Source organism: Micropterus salmoides, unplaced genomic scaffold (assembly GCF_014851395.1).
Source record: "Micropterus salmoides isolate LMB-PRFRI ecotype aquatic unplaced genomic scaffold, ASM1485139v1 Ms_hic_scaffold_20, whole genome shotgun sequence".
NCBI classification, from domain to species: domain Eukaryota; kingdom Metazoa; phylum Chordata; class Actinopteri; order Centrarchiformes; family Centrarchidae; genus Micropterus; species Micropterus salmoides.
In genome coordinates this window covers 5,113,283-5,132,342 of record NW_024041151.1, presented here as the reverse complement: position 1 = coordinate 5,132,342, position 19,060 = coordinate 5,113,283, and the positions used below count along the sequence as shown (strand labels likewise).

The 19,060-nt window shown below is 38.5% G+C and overlaps 1 protein-coding gene across 1 annotated transcript; it reads right to left on the bottom strand.

The window, feature by feature from the left end:
- Positions 1-655: 655 nt before the first annotated feature.
- gnsb (glucosamine (N-acetyl)-6-sulfatase (Sanfilippo disease IIID), b) lies at positions 656-16,596 on the bottom strand. The gene is made up of 13 exons (XM_038733467.1): positions 16,267-16,596; positions 14,586-14,645; positions 13,319-13,522; positions 11,230-11,295; positions 11,045-11,143; positions 9,459-9,626; positions 9,285-9,367; positions 7,280-7,398; positions 7,067-7,170; positions 6,846-6,947; positions 6,643-6,753; positions 2,819-2,929; positions 656-2,722 (listed from the first exon to the last, which is right to left on the bottom strand). The coding sequence occupies exons 1-13, from the start codon at positions 16,447-16,449 to the stop codon at positions 2,573-2,575; spliced, it is 1,560 nt and encodes a 519-aa protein (XP_038589395.1). The 5' UTR covers positions 16,450-16,596; the 3' UTR covers positions 656-2,572.
- Positions 16,597-19,060: the final 2,464 nt, after the last annotated feature.

The following is a 19,060-nucleotide window of genomic DNA, read 5'->3' as shown; positions in this document are numbered from 1 at the left end:
ATGTGTAGGCACACTAGGCCAATAAATGGGGCAGGCGTCTAATGGAGACTCTTTTACAGTATATTATGTCATAAACCCATATTTTATCACCTGTGTCTTTATCACCGATGGAGGTTTAAATTCCAAAAACACAGTTTATTCTCTTGTAGCAGCCAGGCTGAAGATATTTAAACAGCATTTCCACCACACGGAGGCCGTTACATCACTTGTACAAACTAGTTTTCTTGCTATGAAATAATTCACCTTGTTGGAGTCCTTTACAATACTTAAGTTGTTTAAATATCAGGTTTTATCTTGTACATTAACTTTCAACCCTCATGAGAAAAGGAAAATAACACCATTTTAAACCACCATGTTTATAAACATTTAATACACGTGTGTAATTCACTATAATGTAGCTGTAAGCAGAGTAAGTGTTTATTAATGTATTTGTCAATAACTAACTCCTTCTGTGAGGTATCCATACGTGTTGGCTGGTGTGTGAACAGATAATGAATGATAATACAGTAGAATACAGTTGTATAATAATATAACGTATGAAGTTAATGTCACTTAAAATGCGTAGAACTCCATATTATACTGCTGATAAATGCTAAATGTGCTCTGTTGTGTGACACCTCCTAGAAATATCCACGTGACAAGCGCATTGAAAAGCTTCGTTTGACTTTTTTTAAATTTTTATTAATTTCCTCACAGTGCAAATACATTCACGTTTAAAGGCACACGAGCCTCGTCAGTGCAAATACAAGGCATACAGGATTAAAGCGTTCATTTCAAATGTTGCCATGTAAAAATTTCCCTCACAATTAGAAAACACCAACACATCTTAAAAGAACACAGCCCTTCTTCCATCTTCACAAATGTCATCATTAATACACAGTTTCAAATCTTGTAATTACCAAACGTCAGGATTAGAATTTAAAAAAAGCCAGTCCAGGCACAGAGTTGGAGCAATACTTTAACTTTTTATCTTAACTTTCATTTCATTTGAGATAAAAGTGTGAGCTTGAATTCAAAAATATTAAAAAGAACAGAGCCGTATGCTATATAGGTTCACCTTAAAGCAACCGTTTGACATTTTGGGAAATTTTTCTGAGTGTAAGATGAGAAGATTGATACTAATCATGTTAAATATGTAAAAAGAGCCAGCAGCTGGTTTTCTGTCACGCACCCCTTTAAAATGCTGAAAAAAATTCAAGCCCACTGACTCCAGCAAAACAAAAACATTTTGCTAGGAGAGCTGACAGAGTGGATTTTGTTTACTTTGAACAGCACCAGGCCAGCTGTTTCCCCCCCTTTTCCAACTATTATTTCGTGCTAAGCTAAGCTAACAGACTGCTGGTGATGGCTTTTTTAATGGAAGCGACAGACATGAGATTGGTAACAGTCTTATCATCTAAAAGCAAAGAAGCATATTTACTAAAATGTCAAACTATTCCTTTAGAGATGATAAACCTTTGGTTGTGTAACTATTATTCTCCACATCTGACACATACTGGCAACATTTTGTGTTTCTGTGACTGGTAAATTGTTCAGATGGCATTTTTTACCTTCAACATTGTGAAGAACAGAAGTCTATAGTGCAGTTTTTATGCAGAGACACGTGACAGAGTGGTAGAGTAACTCCAATCTGCACAATACGAACTGTTTATCTTAAAAGAAAATAAAGTATGAGATATTTGAGCACAGCTCAGAAGAAAATTTATATTTTTCACAGCAGACATTTTGACTTGTCATAGTAGGAAGACCACAGGTGATATTAAAGTAAAAGTTTGACATTTTGGGAAATTTGATTTCTGGTTGAGGGTCCATACGAAAACGTGTAGAAGTACAAAAGTGTAAAAATGCTTTTTCCCCCCAAAATACGGCAATGTGTCACTTACAAACTTTGGCTTTTGTACAGATTAAAACAACAAGATGTCGCGTGTTAATTACTGAGCTGCTGGTAGTCACATTTTGTTACTGCAACAAAGAGCCAGGCTAGCTGTTTCCCCCCGCTTTCAGTCCTTGTGCTAAGCTAAGCTAAACTAACCAGCTGCTGGCTGCAGCTTCATATTTAATAGACAGACGAGAGTGGTAACGATCTTCTCATCTAGCTTGAAAGGGAATAATTTATTTACCCTTAAGCTTAAATAAGCACTTCAAGGGCTAATTGCAGTGTTATTAATTAAGAATTAACAGAATCATTTGTGCCAATTTAGGCTAATCAGCAGACATGAGAGGAATCAACACTCAGCAGTAAAGCGAATTAGCGTATTTCCCAAAATGTGGAACTTCTCCTTTTAACAAAGCCTCTGTTGTATTTGAGCGTCCCAGGCAGCCAGCATGCACAAAACCGGGCCCCTGAAACTGGAGCAGCTAAATATAACTCAGCCATCATTCATTATTCACCCTGTGCTTTTTCGACTGTGACATGTCAAAACTTCACAGTAGGAAACATTGTTTGTTTAGAAAAGGCCTCTCCAACTATCATACTTGTGGTAAAAGTTGCCTTTCTGTTATATAAACCAGCCCCACCTTCCAATGTGAGTATGAAGAGGTCCATGTGTGGCAGCTTCGTGGAGCCTCTTCTTCACTTGATGTCACGGCAGCTGTCGCCCGCACAGGACTGGAGCTTTATGAGCCGCTGGTTCATCGCCTGCAGGACGGCCGGATCCACCGTCTTCACGATGTTCTCCAGCTGGTGGGGGTCCGACGTCAGGTTGTACACTTCTACAAATGACTGGGGGACACAACGGAGGACAGACGCTGAGCTCCACATCTGTTTTTACTGACATACATGCGTGTCACCAATACATCAAACGCAGTGCTGCTGTACCTCGCTGTCTGCAAACTCGCAGTACTGCAGGTTCTGTTCACCGTCCAGGGTCCTGACGCAGGCGTAGGTGTTGTTGTAGGCGTCTTCACACACGCAGTCTGGAAAACATTGCTGGAGGAAATGAAATGTTGAGTTAGTGCATTAGATTAAAGCCACCTTGTGGAGTTTGACCCTAATTCTTGTCCGAAACAGAATTTAATGAAAGACTTTCCCGAATACCGAACACGTTTTTTTTTACATTTTGCCTTTTTTTACCATTGCATAAATTAAATATTCAAAATGTGCTTTGTACTCAGTGTTTCCTAAAGGATTTGGGGAGACTATAGCGGTTAAAGTAAATTACATGTGTCCATTTACTGTTAATGGACACATGTAATATGTTTTATACTTTCTGTGAATATAATCCAATTAATCTTATTTCCATCCTGTACAGACGCCTTATTTTGAAAACCGGACGTTGTCACATGTGTTTCCTCCTCGCGCTAAATTCATCCGGTCCGACCCGGTTTGATATAATGTTGTATGTGGTTCTCGTACGGCGTAACATGAAGACTTCACAGCCTCTCTTCAGGGAGGACTCTCATACTGCAACACTTGTCTTTGTAAAGAGACAAACTGACAGGATAAAGTCTCTAACCTGCCTGTCAGCTCGCTCTGGTCCGTTTCAGTGGATTTACCATAAAGGCTAGAATACGTGTGCACTCCAAATGTAGGTGCCTTCTCGGACGCGTGACATAAACGGGTCAGACCGTTTGTTGCCTTTTCTAAAGAAGTCAGCCACAGATGGCGTGGATGTACTCGGAGACAGTTCAGCAGAACAGAGTCTGCAAACGGTGATTTTTGCATCTTTCTCAGATACTTTAAAATGCTTCCACACTGCCGACATGTCAACGTAATTGTTCTTTAAAATTTAAATCAGTCTTTTAACGTATTCGGTTGAACACCGGAAGTGCTTTTTTTGCTATTTTTGGCAGATTAATTTCGGTGGCCGAACATTCGGTGCATCCCTACTACAGGGCTGAGTACGGTTAAGTTTTTATTCACGGTTTGTGCTACAATCTTGGGAAAATAAATCAAACAATCTGGATTTAAGGTGACAATCGTAAAAACAAGGAAAACAAATATCGTACGAGGTTTGAGAGACGGGACATTAAAAAAAGGAAACCAAAATTATGGGTCAACAATTTTCTAATTGACTCTTTTTTTTAAATGTCTTTAAATGCCATATTTAATTATTTTTTTGTAAAGCACTTTGAGTTGAATTGAAATGCGGTTGCCTTACAGAGGCAATGTTTTATTGAGAAGATTGCCATTTTGTTTGCATGTTGTGTACCGTCATGTGCACGAGGACACAGGTGACACCACACGCCTCCCTGCCTACTGCAGGAATGCAAGCCATATACTGAAGAAATGCATTTCCTTCTTCCTAACACATTCTGTAAAGCAGATGTTTTGAATGTTTCGAAACATCAGTGGTGGAATTTTATTTCTATTTTATGCAGCTGAATACTTCTACTGTACTTTATCTCAGGGACAAATACTTCCCTTTTTACTCCATTACATTTGTCTGACAGCTTCAGTTACTTTCCAGATTACAATATTTAATGTACTGACTGTCCAGTGAAAACCACGCATCTCCAAATAGGGTGATTTTGAATGTGAGTGTTTCTGATAAACTGAAGGATGAAGTGTTCATTTACAGGTTGAGAAAATCCTCCTGCTTCTTTAAGAAGTTAGCAAATTGCGACCAACTGAATACCCTTCTCTTCCAAGCGTGCAGGAAAAACACCAAAGGCCTCTTTGAAACCAGTGTTTAGTTTTATCTGTTCAGGGCTGATGTAGAAACGTGGTGGACTCCTAAGATCGCTCCCTCTGTAGTCCGATCAAACAGACGAGATCCTCTGGGTCAAACTGCTGGTTCTGATAGGAAACGTTTCAGAACGCACAGTGGAGTCTACGCCCCGACAGATCAGCCGCTGGTCCTAATGTTACGGCTGATTGGTGTAAATCGCTAATTCTAAAAAGGTAATAAAAACACAAAGATTGTGATTTTCAGGTAAATAAACCCTAATGAAAACACACCTATGAATACTGTATTCCATTTCTGTCAATATTTCCTCCTAAGTGTTTCAAACTGGACCTTTAACTAGTTAAAAATTAAAGCTGTTAAGTGTGAAAACTCAAACTTGATCTTGGAAAGAGTTCAGCAAAAACGAAATCCTAACTAAAGGTTACCACTTACTTTCTATTTCAAATGCATCTTGTGGTCTTCCTCCTTTGAGCATCTGACATTTGAGCGAAGCTTTTGAAAAATATGTGGTGAAACCTGTACTGCAAGTGGACCTTTAGTTAGTGCTGTGTTTAAAAAGAGGACAATCCGGTTGTTCCCCCCCTCAGGATTCTGAAGTCCTTCAAGTTCAGTATGAAATAAAAAAAATTAAATAGTTTTTCTGGCCAGCACGGCTTGCTTGCTTGCTTTATGTTTGGTGACAACATTGCTGCCGATGACAGGAAACAAGACTAACAAGTTTGGTCTGATCAGCCGTTTTGCAGGAAAGAACCAGAAGGAGTGTTCAAATCAGTTTGAAGGTCACACTCTGATTTTTAGAAAAGTGTTGTGTAAGTGTTGAGTGACTTGGCTGGAGTGTTGGGGCTGGATGACGTTGCATGTTTTCCGTGATACTGGATGCATTTCTGATTTAATTCTTAAAGGCATGGCACTGTGGGTGGGCCTAACTGACTGGGAGAACATATTAACTTTTATTTGTAATTATTAAAAATATTTAAATGCACAATAAAGACTAATGTTTGCCTTTCTAAAAAAGTAAAAGACAACATTTATCAGGCTACGATCATGTGTATGAGAAGTCAGCTGTGGAGAATGCAGATGTAGTCACCGTCTAATTTGCTGCAAATGCGTTTCCTACTGAGACTAGAAGAACCTAGAAAACAATGTAGGCAAGAGGGAAAGTAGAGCTGAAAACTCCTGCCTGACTTGTTTTTGTCATATTATTATTATTAACATGTCATGTTATATTGCCTTGAAGGCAGAGACTTTGTTGAGACAAGCTTATCGCTCTCTCCCTCTCTGGAGCTTGTTTTTGTTCTCATTATTCTATTTCTCCGCTAAAACTGCTGGACAAAAACTCACCAAAATTGGCAGGTGGGCATGGTGGCGCTATAACAATCAACTTTACGTTTTTGCAATTATCTCAAAAAGCTTCATTTATAGTCAAACTTCCTTCATTATTTTAATCTCTGCATCTTTGCTCCAATGGTCTTCTGCTCTAAAAATGTCAAATTATACGACTTTTTAATCACTTTTCTCAAACCTATTTTGCGAACTCGTCCTAGACTGTTTCACCAATCGACCTGAAACTTTGGCAGGATCATCTACGGACGTCGCTGATCAATAGTTATCAAAATAATTTTGATACATCAATCTGTTTTTTTTTTTCCCCTAAATTTTTACTTTTGTGTATTTACGTACAATTTTACATCAAAATTGGCTTAAGCTAATTACGGGTCTGTTCAGATGCTCGGCCCAAACTTTGCTGGGCAGTCCTGGGATATTTTTCCACTAGAGGGCGCTACACAAAGTTTATACCTCGTAATTCGCTGGATGGATTCGTCGGAAATTCGGTTTGTACGATCTCTAGGGTCACTACTCTGGGCTAAATATAAATAATAAATAAAATCTGAAGCTTTTAGTTATACATTTCATAATTATACCGACTTGAACAATTAATAAATGATTGAAAAATCAACATTTTGTTTTGTTAAACTTGTTATTGGTACAGTCTTTTCTTGTGGTAAATACTCACGGAGAGTCCAGGACCTAATTTGGGACAAGCAGGATCTGTTGTTGGGTGTCCCTCTCCAGTGTATTCAACAAGGAAAAAGGGACGTGCAGTTCCATTACGCAAAGATGGGGCCTGGTGAGAGAATTTAATGTTAGTTTCTATTAGTTTTTAGTACTCAGGAAAATTTAAATATTTAGGAAGGGACATTTAAAGAAACAGCTGACCATCTGGGAGAGGAAAGACTGCCCGTCCACATTCACAAGAGACAGGTTGAGACCAGATATGTCCAGTATGGTGGGAGCCAGGTCAATATTCAACACCGGGGCCTGAATGAGTCATGCAATATTAAGAGACACTTAAAAAAGAAACCAAGGATACCGGCACATTTCTGCAGTTTATAAGAGATGAAAGCAACAATTTGTGAATGTGTGCATCAGCGGAGGACCTGCAGGGTCTGGTTTGGTTTGATTCCAGGACCACGGACCATGAGCGGGACCCTGATGTCAAATTCATACAGCTGCCTCTTATCAATGGGCAGAGAGAACTGACCTGGAACAGTGGAGACAGGTGTTTACTGTGAGGCAGCACACAGAAACAAGAAACGCACTGTGTTAAATCATCAGAGGACCAGAGACGGGACTTTGGAGCACGTTCAGACCTGTGTGGTAGCCGTTGTCTGAGGTGTAGAAGATATACGTGTTGTCCAGTTCCTTTATACTATCAAGTTTGTTGACCAGCATCTCCACCATGTCGTCCACAGATAACAGGGTCTGCCACCTGCAGGACAGATCAGAATTTGCTTCTTTTTTTTCTCCCCCCAGTAACATTTACATAGATTTTACATTTTTTCTCCCAATAACTTAATATACAGCCTGTTACAAATAAACATGTAAAAAGAAACTTACTTTTAATAAATGTTTTTAAAAGTGCGTGAATAAATCCAAAATTGTAACCCTAACCCTGGGTCGTCAGTGCGCATGTGTAGGCGTAGCGTGTGTGTGTGTGTGTGTGTGGTGGCAGTAGACGAACACTTCGGACGGAGCTCCAGCTTCACTGGTGTTGTGCCGAGTTGTCTGCACCTTGCCGGACATTCGGATAATTTATCACCCATGATGAACCACACAAAGAATATAATATAATCGTTTTTAAAGAGCCGACTACTTGAAATAGACCCATGAGGAACCGCTAAACTCTGCACAAGACCGGTGAATGACAGGCGAGAGAGAGATCATTTTCTCTTTTGTCTATTAATATACACACATTTATTGTTTTACTTATTTACGTTTTTAAATATTTTTACAGAATTATTATGTTTTATACGTTTTTTATATTACATTTATTTTGTATTAACACACACACACACACACACACACACACCCCTTATTTAATGAAATGTATAAAATGAATTGTCCTTTAAATCTAGCTTTGGCAATCCTGTTGCTATACATTCATGCCAATAAAGCTCATTTTGAATTAGAGAGAGAGCCAGAGGTGTCTTCAAAAAGCTTCAGTTTAGCTGCAGCTCTGCCGCTTCTCAAGATTAAAGCGGAGCGACGATCTACAGGCAGGACTTCCGTGCCAATTTCACCCTCACGGTCTGTCATGCTGATATCATGACAGCTTTTCAGAAACATCGTCAAGATATAAATATCGTTCGCAAGATCTCGTCACACCCCTGACGCTCACGCACGTGCTGTGAAATGAAAGGTTGTATCCTCACAAAGAATAAGAACTGAAATAGGAGTGAAAATAACTAATTAGAAAAAGACATTTAAAATATAGTCCAAAACTATAAATATAAGTAACCTGCAAGGCGAAGGTCACAGCGGCAGACGTTAAGGAGTCAGTAGGCAACTTTTCGGTAGCCTTGCTGGCTTATCTACTGTTAGAAGGTAAACATAGCTGTCTTAAAAATAAATACAGTCTCTACAACAAAGGAACAAATGTGTCAAAGCTACTGAATCTGCTGGGTTTATTTTTTTAACTGTATTTAGTTTTGACAAAGCAACTCTTTATCACTGTGATTTCACTGGAATCAAAGAAATTTCAAATATGCAGTGGTTGAAAGTGACATTTACATATGCATTTACTCAAGTACTGTACTTAAGTACAATTTTAAAGTACTTGTACTTTACTTCAGTATTTAAATTTTCTTCTGCTTTATACTTCTTTTCCACTACCATTCATATATATTTTTTTTTTTACAACACTACAAAATTTGATTCAGATTAATTACATAAAAATCAACAAATAAATTATGATTTATCATTATGTATAAATATAAGATGGTACTGATCCCTTTGTGAAGTTTACAAACTACCCGGCAGTATATAAAGTAAAAAATCTGCTCCACCATAACCAGCTGCAACATTAAAGTGACAAACATATTAATTCACCAAAAATTATACTCCAATAAAATATAATTTTATATATTTATATATATATAAAAGTTTGAATGCATGACTTTTACTTGTAACTCGTATTTCCACACTGTGGTAATGATACTTTTACAAACGTATAAGATCCGAGTTCTTCTTCAACCACTGCAAATATGCAAGTTATTCTAAGAGAAACAAAGTGACTCAGATTCTTTGAATATGGGATATTTCTGGACCAAAGCAGTGAACCTGCCGTTCCCTAGAGCGTAAAAGAGAAACTTGTACCTTTTCCTGAACGCATTATCCAGGAAGTTGAGTGAGCTATTTGGCATGGGGTTAACGGGCTGACGCAGGAGCCAGTGTTTGTCCTGAAACGCACAGACAAATAACAGATTTATTGTAAAGGACAATTAAAAAAAACCAACTATATTTAATAATCTGATGTTAACTTGGTCGTACCTTCCCTGGTTTGTCAAAGCTCCCGTCTCGCGGGGCTTTGACGTCGCTGAACTGTTTCTCGTACTGCGGCGCTGGAGTCCAGGGGGAGTGAGGCGCCGGAGGGGACAGCATCAGGAAGAACGGATGTTGAGGGCTCCTGTCATCCAGGAAGTGAAGGGACCGGTTCGTCTGGATCGAGGAATAAGCCAAGATTGAGTTTCACATTTGATTTGAAAACAAAGATGGGAAAGGGAAAGTCAGAAATAAAAGCATCTCTGCTTGTTAGAACCAGGAAGTGAGCTGCATGAACAGGGAGGGCGGTGGATCTGCTGTCACCTCTGAGTCATTTTCACCCCGGGAAGTAACAGCTGGTCACAAGCTGCTAACACATGCTTTTAGGTATGACTGATGTCTCACGCTGTCGGCCGGCTTAAAAATTAACTCTGCTACCTCATGAATAGTTTCTTCCCATAAGCCATCACTCTGATGAACAGCTGACTTCTGACTCACGGGGTCAGGAACAATTCCTGTGCAATAACCCAGTAACTCTGCCTCTAATCAGCCACCTGTTTACAGGCTACCACTTATTATTTATTCACCATTCTCCATTTCAGAGCTGTTCATGTTGTGTATACCAAATCCACCTACCTCAAGTTCATAACACTTGCACAAAATACTTATTTATTCCAGCATCCTTTGCACTATGCTCCATCACATTGTGTACATGTGCACCTGTATATCTCATCCACCTCCGACATGACATAATAATGTTACCCTACATCCTTTGCACTCTTCTCACTGCACTTTTGTCTCAGTCTGTCTGTATTGTTTTTTGCTTATAGTGTGTATGTGTAAATCTGACGACAGAAACATCACCTGAAGACGTCTTCTCAGCCCTGCTGTTACCTGCAATCTACTTACTCCACTGACCTTCCCTCTACACAACCACGAGGTCAAATATTTCAACATCTTCTAGATGGACTGGAAACAAAATGTTCATATGGACATTAACGGTTTCCAGATGACGAATCCAGCTGACCTTGGTGATCCCTTGACTTTTCCTCTAGCACCACCATGAGGTTCACTTTTAAGTTCTGTATTGAAATATCTCGACAATTACTAGATAGACTGCTGTGAAATTTAATGATCCCATTCATGGCCCCCCTCATGATGAACTCTAATAACGTTAATCAATCGCAAATACCTGAAAAACTATCCCATCGCATCAGCTGTCCTTTGTGTTTATTGATTAGCTATGATGGTGAACGTGCTAAACATGACATCACTGCTTAAATTATGCTCGACTGTGACAAAAGGCAGTTCAGCTCTCATAAAATCATATTTACAGCAGAGTAGGTAAACCTTCTAGTTGTTGATTATTAACCTTTCACACTGCTGACTGGCCAGGACTCACCAGACAATTTCTTTTTCTATGACAGCATGTGATTCAGACAGTTTGGAGGTAACCAGTTATACATCTTTCCATAAATCCTGACTTAACGTCCCTACAGGTGTCCTAAAGCATGACGTACTGCTGATCACAGCTTCTGTACAAGCAGAAGTAATTGTACTTAAGACACAGCGCTGGGAGTATGATTACTACTTACTATGAGGTCAGTGAGGTAGTCCTTTTCATAACTGTCTCCGTGCTTTTCTTCCTTGCCGTTGACTAAAAGTGTGTAGTTGTAGTACTGCGAGTTCCCCACCTGAAACCATTTAGCAAAAGCTTTGACAACACAAGTACTAGGGAAAGTAATATTTGTGTGTGTTTACGTGTGTGTGAGAGACTCACCAACGCATGAAACTGGTCCCAGCCAGGTGGCACATAGCCAACTTCTCCCCCGTCATTCTTACCGTACTGGTGGCGGAAAAAAAAAAAAAAAAAACAGTTTAGTGAATCAGGCCCTTAGTCTTGTTACACAATTTCTTAAGGTTTGCGTGAGTAAAAACGTGTGCAAACTTGATATCACCAGCAAATTAACATGTAAGCTGAGCGACTCACGCAGAGTGACGTCTTTCAAAAGTGCAAGATAGCACCTGTTGTTATCGTTGTGAGAAGGAAACACAGGCGTAATGTTAGAAGACGTAGAATATTAGATAATATTGTTCTGTATCCAATGTACAGAAATAAAATTATTTTATTTATTTGATGAACTATATGAATTGAATTGTTTTCTTTGTATTTTCCTTTAGCTTTGGTGATACTGTTGTTTTAACATTCATGGCAATAAAGCAAATTTCATTTCGACTTGACTTCTTTTCTCTGTAAGATGGAAGAATTTAGAAAGTTGCGTGGCGCTGCGGAGAGCCCCCAGCTGCAGTGGTGCATAAAATTCATCCAGCCAGAGGGAACCATCACCAACACACAACCCATTGTGGGTATCAGAGAAGCAATGTGGCGTTGGGGCGTACAGGGCCGGGAGATCTCGGAGCGACCGGGTACGGTGTGGACGGTCGGTGATCGTTCCCTCTGGCTGGATGAAGCACGATCTGCTGGCATTTCCTCGCGTCTGGGTCGTTCCAGCACACTGTATCTGTTTCTGCTGGGGTTTCCCAAAGCAGTTTTTCAGGTGTGCTGTCCCAAGTACTTAGTGTAATCTCAGGCAGGACGGGCAGGTACAGACGATTTCCACTGAGTGAAACAAACCGAGGTTTTTACGCAGTGGCTGCTTTCCCTCCCGACTCTCCATGGCGGAAACCATTAAAACACGCAGAACACTCATTTAAATACTGACACCTACTGCTGTCATCTACACAATAATTCTTAGTTAATCACCCATAACAGGTACAACAATTACACGTGCAATATTTTAGAATGCACACGCAATTCAGTACTCGTTATTCAGGGTGTTAGTAAATCCGGCCCTAAGAGTCCACAGCTGTGCTAACGGGTCTGTGAAGCTGCACAGGTTCATGCTAACAAGCATGCAAAGGTTCATGGCAATAGTTGTTGTAGTTGTTATTTCAGCTAGCATGACTACAAGAACAGTGGGGCGGTTGATAACATGACTCAGTTTTTACAGGCAGTAGCAGAGCTGATGTGGCCACAACACCACCGCCCACAGGTGGCTGAGGTGAGATATATTTGTATTGGATTTTCTTTTTTTGTTCTCTCTCACTTCCCATCACCCACAGTATTTTTTGTGTGAAGCCAATGCTGAAGCTTTGGACTGGAGGCCTTTAGACTCTTCAGCATGAACTACAAACTCAAATTTAAATGCAGTTTCCAGTTTAGATGTTTAGCACGCTCATGACCAACAACTGCTGTTATTTACAGTGTTGTATGGCGCTTGATGCTACGCTACTCCGCTGACACATTTTTGTGTTTTGGAATGTTTGTCCGGTCATGTGTTTTTTGTTCCAGCCACTGTTGTTTGTTTTAGGTTGTTTCTTTGTTAACATGCTTCCGAGGCCACGGTGTCACACACAGTCATGCAAATGCTAGAAGGCAACAACTGTTACTTTGCACAATTCTTTTTGTTGAGTACCAAGGACGCTGTGTCTGGAAAAAGATGCTGGTAAAGTGCTAACAACTCTGTGGAAGGCCATTCAGTCAGCACTTCAGTCCAGACTGAAATATCTCAACAACTGTTGGATGAACTACCATGATATTTGGTTCAGACGTTCATGATCTTCCTCAGGATGAATTGTTGTAACTTTGCTGGTCACCTGACTCTTCATCTAGTGCCACCATGAGGCATTGCTCACATTTTGAGCGAAATCTCTCAGTTTTAATTTGTCCAATACTTCGGTAACACCCAAAAACAGGATAGTCAACGTTATGAACATCACACCTGCTAAACATCAGCATGTTAACATTGTACCTAAACTGCAAAACAAATGTGATGTATTTTGCTTAGAAAGTATATATGTGTTCAAACCTGGTTAAGATATTTCCCAGCGAAGAACGTCTGGTATTTCTGTTTGCTGAGGTAGATGGGGAAGGCCTCGGACTCGGGGCCTTTCTGCCACAGAGGGCTGGAGCAGTTCCCAGACAGGGAGTTGTTCCTCACCTCGTGGTTGTGGGGATACCGACCACTCAAAATGCTGCTCCTGCTGGGGCAGCACAGCGGCGTGACTGTAAACTTCACAGTGGAAGGAAACGAGAGCCGCGATAGAGGAAGACGAGACAACACAAGAGAAGATGATGAAAGAGAAGCATGACAGTGAAGAGGAGGATGTGTAACACGTTCAGTTTCAACATGTAAAAACAATGTGAAATCACAGGTGTGCGTGCAGCCGTCGAAGAAAGACTCTACGTAAGCAAAAGTATCAAAACAACTATTTAAAAATACTCCATTACAAGTAAAAGTACCTCAGCAGAAATAATAAGCAAAATGTACTGAAAGTATCAGAAGTAAAAGTACTGGTTCTGCAGTAAAATGTGACAGATGCATTTTTACTGATATGCAAAACGAGCAAAAACTAATTTGATCCCTGTGCAACAACCCTGCTCATTTTCTACATACGTAAAATCATTTTAGAGACTGTTTTGAGTGTGTTCTGTATATTGTGAACATAACATACGTTTCTTTTCTGTATTGTTGTACTGAGTTATTCTCAGTGACTGTATAAAGGTTAGTCTTCATCTTGTGCCCTAGACTGCAACATACACATTTACATTTAGCGAGTTTTACTACTTTGTGTACAGTTAGCTAGTATTAAATTTATTTACAGTTAGCGAGTTTAAACTACTTTATACAATCCACCAGTTTTAACCATAGACTGTGGGTTTTAACCAACAGTACTTTATGTACAGTCCTAGCTAGTTTAGTCCCGTGATTCCCAACCTAGAGGTCGGGTACATACCTCAGATGATTAATGAGATATTGCTTTTTTGTGAAACGTTAGACAATTTGGCCTCTTTGAGTCTCACGTGAGAGGTTTAGAGGAGAAATTCTGTGCTGACAACTCATAGACATATAAAAACATGACAAGAGGCCTGAAAAGCCAAAAAGTTTAGAAACCATTGGTTTAGTCTTTAACAATGTGTTGTAATCTATAAACATATCTTGTGTTTTTAATGTAAAACCTTAATTTGAAAAGCAACTACAGCTGTCACATAAACTGGAAATATTGAAGTATAAGTACCTATAACTTGTACTTAGTTCTTCAGTAGATGTACAACCACTGGGTAAATGTACTCACAGCATTCACAAACGTTGCTCCTGCAGCTCCTATTAAAGCTTTAGCTTTCTTCATTGGGGTCTGCAGAACAGAAACAAGATCAGACAACATGCAAAGTCACACAACTCCCATCTTGCAAACGTCCAAAGAACAAAATTAAATTTGTGAATAAATTGCTCTATAAAGAATAAAGTTAGTCTCTGTGCGATTCTCCTCCACAGACCTGTTGCCTTCTCAGATTGTAATCGTTCTACACTCCGTAAAGGAATGTAATTTTTCGACATTTTATAGGACAAACAATCGATTCAGTAATCGAGAACTTAATTGTCAGACTGATAGCTAATGAAAAATAATCATTAGCCTCTTGTACAGCCTGTTTGGTCTATACAATATTGGAGAACAGTGCCCGTTATAGCTTCCCAAAACACAAGTCGATGTATTGAAATATCTTGTTTTGTCCAACCAACAGTCCAAAATAATAAAAAAGATATTTAGTTTACCATCATATGAGAAAAAGAAAAGCAACAAATCTTCAGAATTTGGTAGTAGGAAATAGGACAAATACCATTTTTGCTTGAAATGCTTAATTACTTAAATGATTAGTCGATTCATTTCAGTTGATCAGAATTACAATAAGGCATAACCGACCACTCGTTTCAGCCCTAGTTAGTTGTTTGGTCTATAAAAGTAAGAAAATAAAGAGCCTAGAGCTCAAAGTTCAAGTTGTTTTGGCTGAACAAACTGAAGATAATCAGTTTAATTATCATACGAGACAAAGAGAAACAGGAAATGTTTGTCATTCATGATTAAAACTGTACATTTAGCTTACTTATTTCATTTATTTTACAGTTTTTTAGCCACACTACCTGGCTCCAGGGTCGGTTGGTCCTCCACTTTGAGCCAGACTGAAATATCTCAACAACTATCGGATGGATTGTTGTGAAATTGTGTTCACACGTTCCCCCAGAGGATGAAACCTGCTGACTTTTCCTCCAGCATCCTTTACTTTATTTTGTGACCAAACACTAAGTAAAGTTTATTTAGTGTAGTACTTTTCACAATGTGCTAAACAAGAAATAAAATACCTGCAAAACGTATGACATCATCAGTCTCACCTGTGCTTTGTGTTTATTGCTAAATATAATAAACATCCCACCTGCTTAGCATCAGCATGTTAGCATGTAGCATTTAGTAGAGCCTGGCAGAGCAGCAAGCATGGCTGTAAAGTTTTGTTTTCTACTTCCTGTATTCTCTCTTGTTTTCACTTTTTAACTAATAATTAAAGTCACTTTTTATTTATGGTGTAGCTCTCCAAGTGTTTCCTTTCTTTTGCTCTGCTTTTGCCATTTTTGTTCCTACAGTATTTCTGGACAATCACCCCCTGTGGATCCATAAAGTGTTATATTGAAATCTATATTAAATTTTATTTTAAATCATCTGAATTGATTAATCGGCTTCTTGTTTAAGCAGTCAAAAAAAAAAAAAAGATTCCTTCCTTTACAGCTGGCCGGCAGCACATAAAACATGGCAGGGTATCAGCTCAAAGCTTTTTTTATTTGGATAATAAAGTGATAAAAACACTATAATCTATGATTCATACAGACAATATATTAAAAAAGGCAGGCGCATTAGAAGTCACTACAAACCCACAGGTCTCTTCTGGATCATTATTAAAGAGTGTTTTCCGGGAGGTTCAACTCACCATCCCCCCCAGCTGAACGTCCTGGTCGTCCGCGAGGATGAGGATGATGTTGCTCGGTTTGGGGCTTGGTTCCGCACACCTGACGCAGCAGGTGAGCAGCAGCGTGAGCAGCGTGAGGGCTGCTGGGTGTCCTCCTCTCTCCCGGGCTCCCGTCGCTCCAGCTCGGCTCCTCAGACCTGCCATTAGGCCTCCACAGCACCGGGCCAGCTGCAACAAACACAACAACCAACGCTGCTGAAGTGAGGTTTCGTTTCCTTTGCAGGGCGAGGGTGTGTTTGAAAATGTGCGTGTGTGCAGGCTGGACTCTCTGAGATCCAGAGTTTAAGGAAGTGGAGCCGAGTCATGGGGGTCATATGATCAGAGTGAGTGGGAGGAGTGAACACTGAGAACATGTTGTACAACCTGGACATGAGACAACTTTTATACAACTTAAACTAACTTTATTAACTTTTACTTAACGTGAAAGTAAAGGATAAATTAAGTTATATGGGAGAAACATAGATGTTTAATTAAATGAAAACAAAAACCTTTATTGCACTATTTTGCATTACAGTATTGTATATTATTACAAAATAACAATATAAATATATTATATATATAAGTATAAGTATAAAGATATATTATATACTGATTATACATTATTGCATTATCTTATCTGTGTTTTTCATTTGTGATGCTTGGTGCTCAAATGTCAAACTTCTTTACATTAAGATGAAAACCATATTATCATCTTGTTGTTGCAGTTTACATTCACCACAGATGCAAATTTTTTTTAAATGCACTGCATAATGTATATGTATATAAATAACTGTATTGTTTTATTTTATTTCATACGTTATCATTTTTAAATAATCATTTAATTATCTGTAAAGTCCTGTATGTGTGTGTGTAGCATAAAGGGACTACAAACTTTCTTTCTTTACACAATTATGTGTTGAATAGTGATAAATAAAATACCTTGATTACATTATATATAGAAAGCATTAATATAAAAGTAATTTGGTAATTTATTATATGGCATACTACATTACATCATGTTATATTAGGTATATCAGAATATATAATACAGAGTCAATTAATAAAAAAGTTATTTCATAATTTATTATATTATATTGTATTTAATCCAATATAGAGATCCATCCATCCATCCATCCATCATCAACAGCTTATCCTGCGTACAGGGTCGCGGGGGGCTGGAGCCAATCCCAGCTGGCATCGGGCGCAGGGCGGGGTACACCCTGGACGGGTCGCCAGTCCTTCGCAGCAATATAGAGATCCATTATTCGAAAAAGTCACCAATATTACTAATTTAATATATTAAATTGAATTATATTGTATTGCTTTTTATTATATTAGCCTATATTATTTTATGTTACGTTTTATTATGTTATGTGATTTAATTTTAAATTTATTCCAGTATAGAAAACCATTTAACAAAAATGTGAATCATTTTAACAATGTTACTCATTTCATTTTAGATCAAAATTCACGACATTGAGTGGCGTATCTTGTTTAATTTTAAATTCAGTCCAATAGAGGGAGACATTTATTCGTTCGTTCATTCATTATTTTACCAATGTCAGATGTATACATAGATATCACAGCCTGACAATTACTGGCTTTTTTAGGCCAATACCAATCTCGACATTTGAGAGTTTTAAAAATCTGATAACAAGATCAACTGGTCAATTTTCAGACTTTTATTGTTTTTTTACAAACACATAGCACAAGAAAACATTTTTGATAAGGATTTCCTAAATTCAGATATTTAGGAATAGTAACCAAGAGTTGAGTTGGAGATTTTACAGTTGTTATGTTGATGCAGTTTCTAAAACATACAAATATGATTTATTTTATGTATTGGTCCGGCCGACTTATCCACCTCACTCTAATATATTTATAGTCTATAAATGTAGTTTTGTTTTGAAGAGAAATAAAACCTAAATGTATACAGAAGGAGGATCTGAAACCATTTTAGCACAAAAGATGTAATTTCCCTAAAATCTCCCCTCAAACAGCTTTACAGTGACTGTCGATCAAATCATTTATTTCAGTGTTTGACAAGGGTAAAAAATTTTAATCCAAACATTTAAACACAACATATTTGAAAACATATACACAATACATGATGACACAGATCTGACAGAGTGCATATTTCATACAGTAAATGAAAAAATGTAAAACTAAGTTGACTAGATTTAGTCATGTAGCTTGAAGGGACTACAAACTTTGATTTTGTTGTACAAGTTTGTGTTGTATTATAATGAATAAATTACTTTGATACTTGGAAAAAATCTTGATTTCATGAGCATTACGTCATGTACTGAAGATTTCTCTGTTATTCAGGCTGAGATATTTGATATCTTTGGGATCTTTTGACACTTGAGGAGACTTTAAAATAGAGTTTTGTGTGATTAAACAGTGCAAACAGCGTGAGTTTATAATGACTGACTTACCAAAGGTGGACAGAAGAGGTTATAATGCACCTGGTTTTTATCTAAAGAACACTGGGCGCTAAGAAATTCATACAACCAACTTTCTGTATGAAGCACAGGGGCTCATTTGCAAGTAATTATCTCTCACAGGATACTCTCACACGAAAAAGATTATTTATTGATAATACGGACTGACTCTAGCTATCTAATCAACCACATCATTGAGCACTTCCTTTGCACTGGTTGGTCTGATGGTGTCAGGGGTGAGCTGGAAGTGGTAAACAAGATATAGTCATATACAGCCATGTTAAAGCAAGTTTATACTTGAATCTAGACCACAGTTTACACCTAGCCGAGTA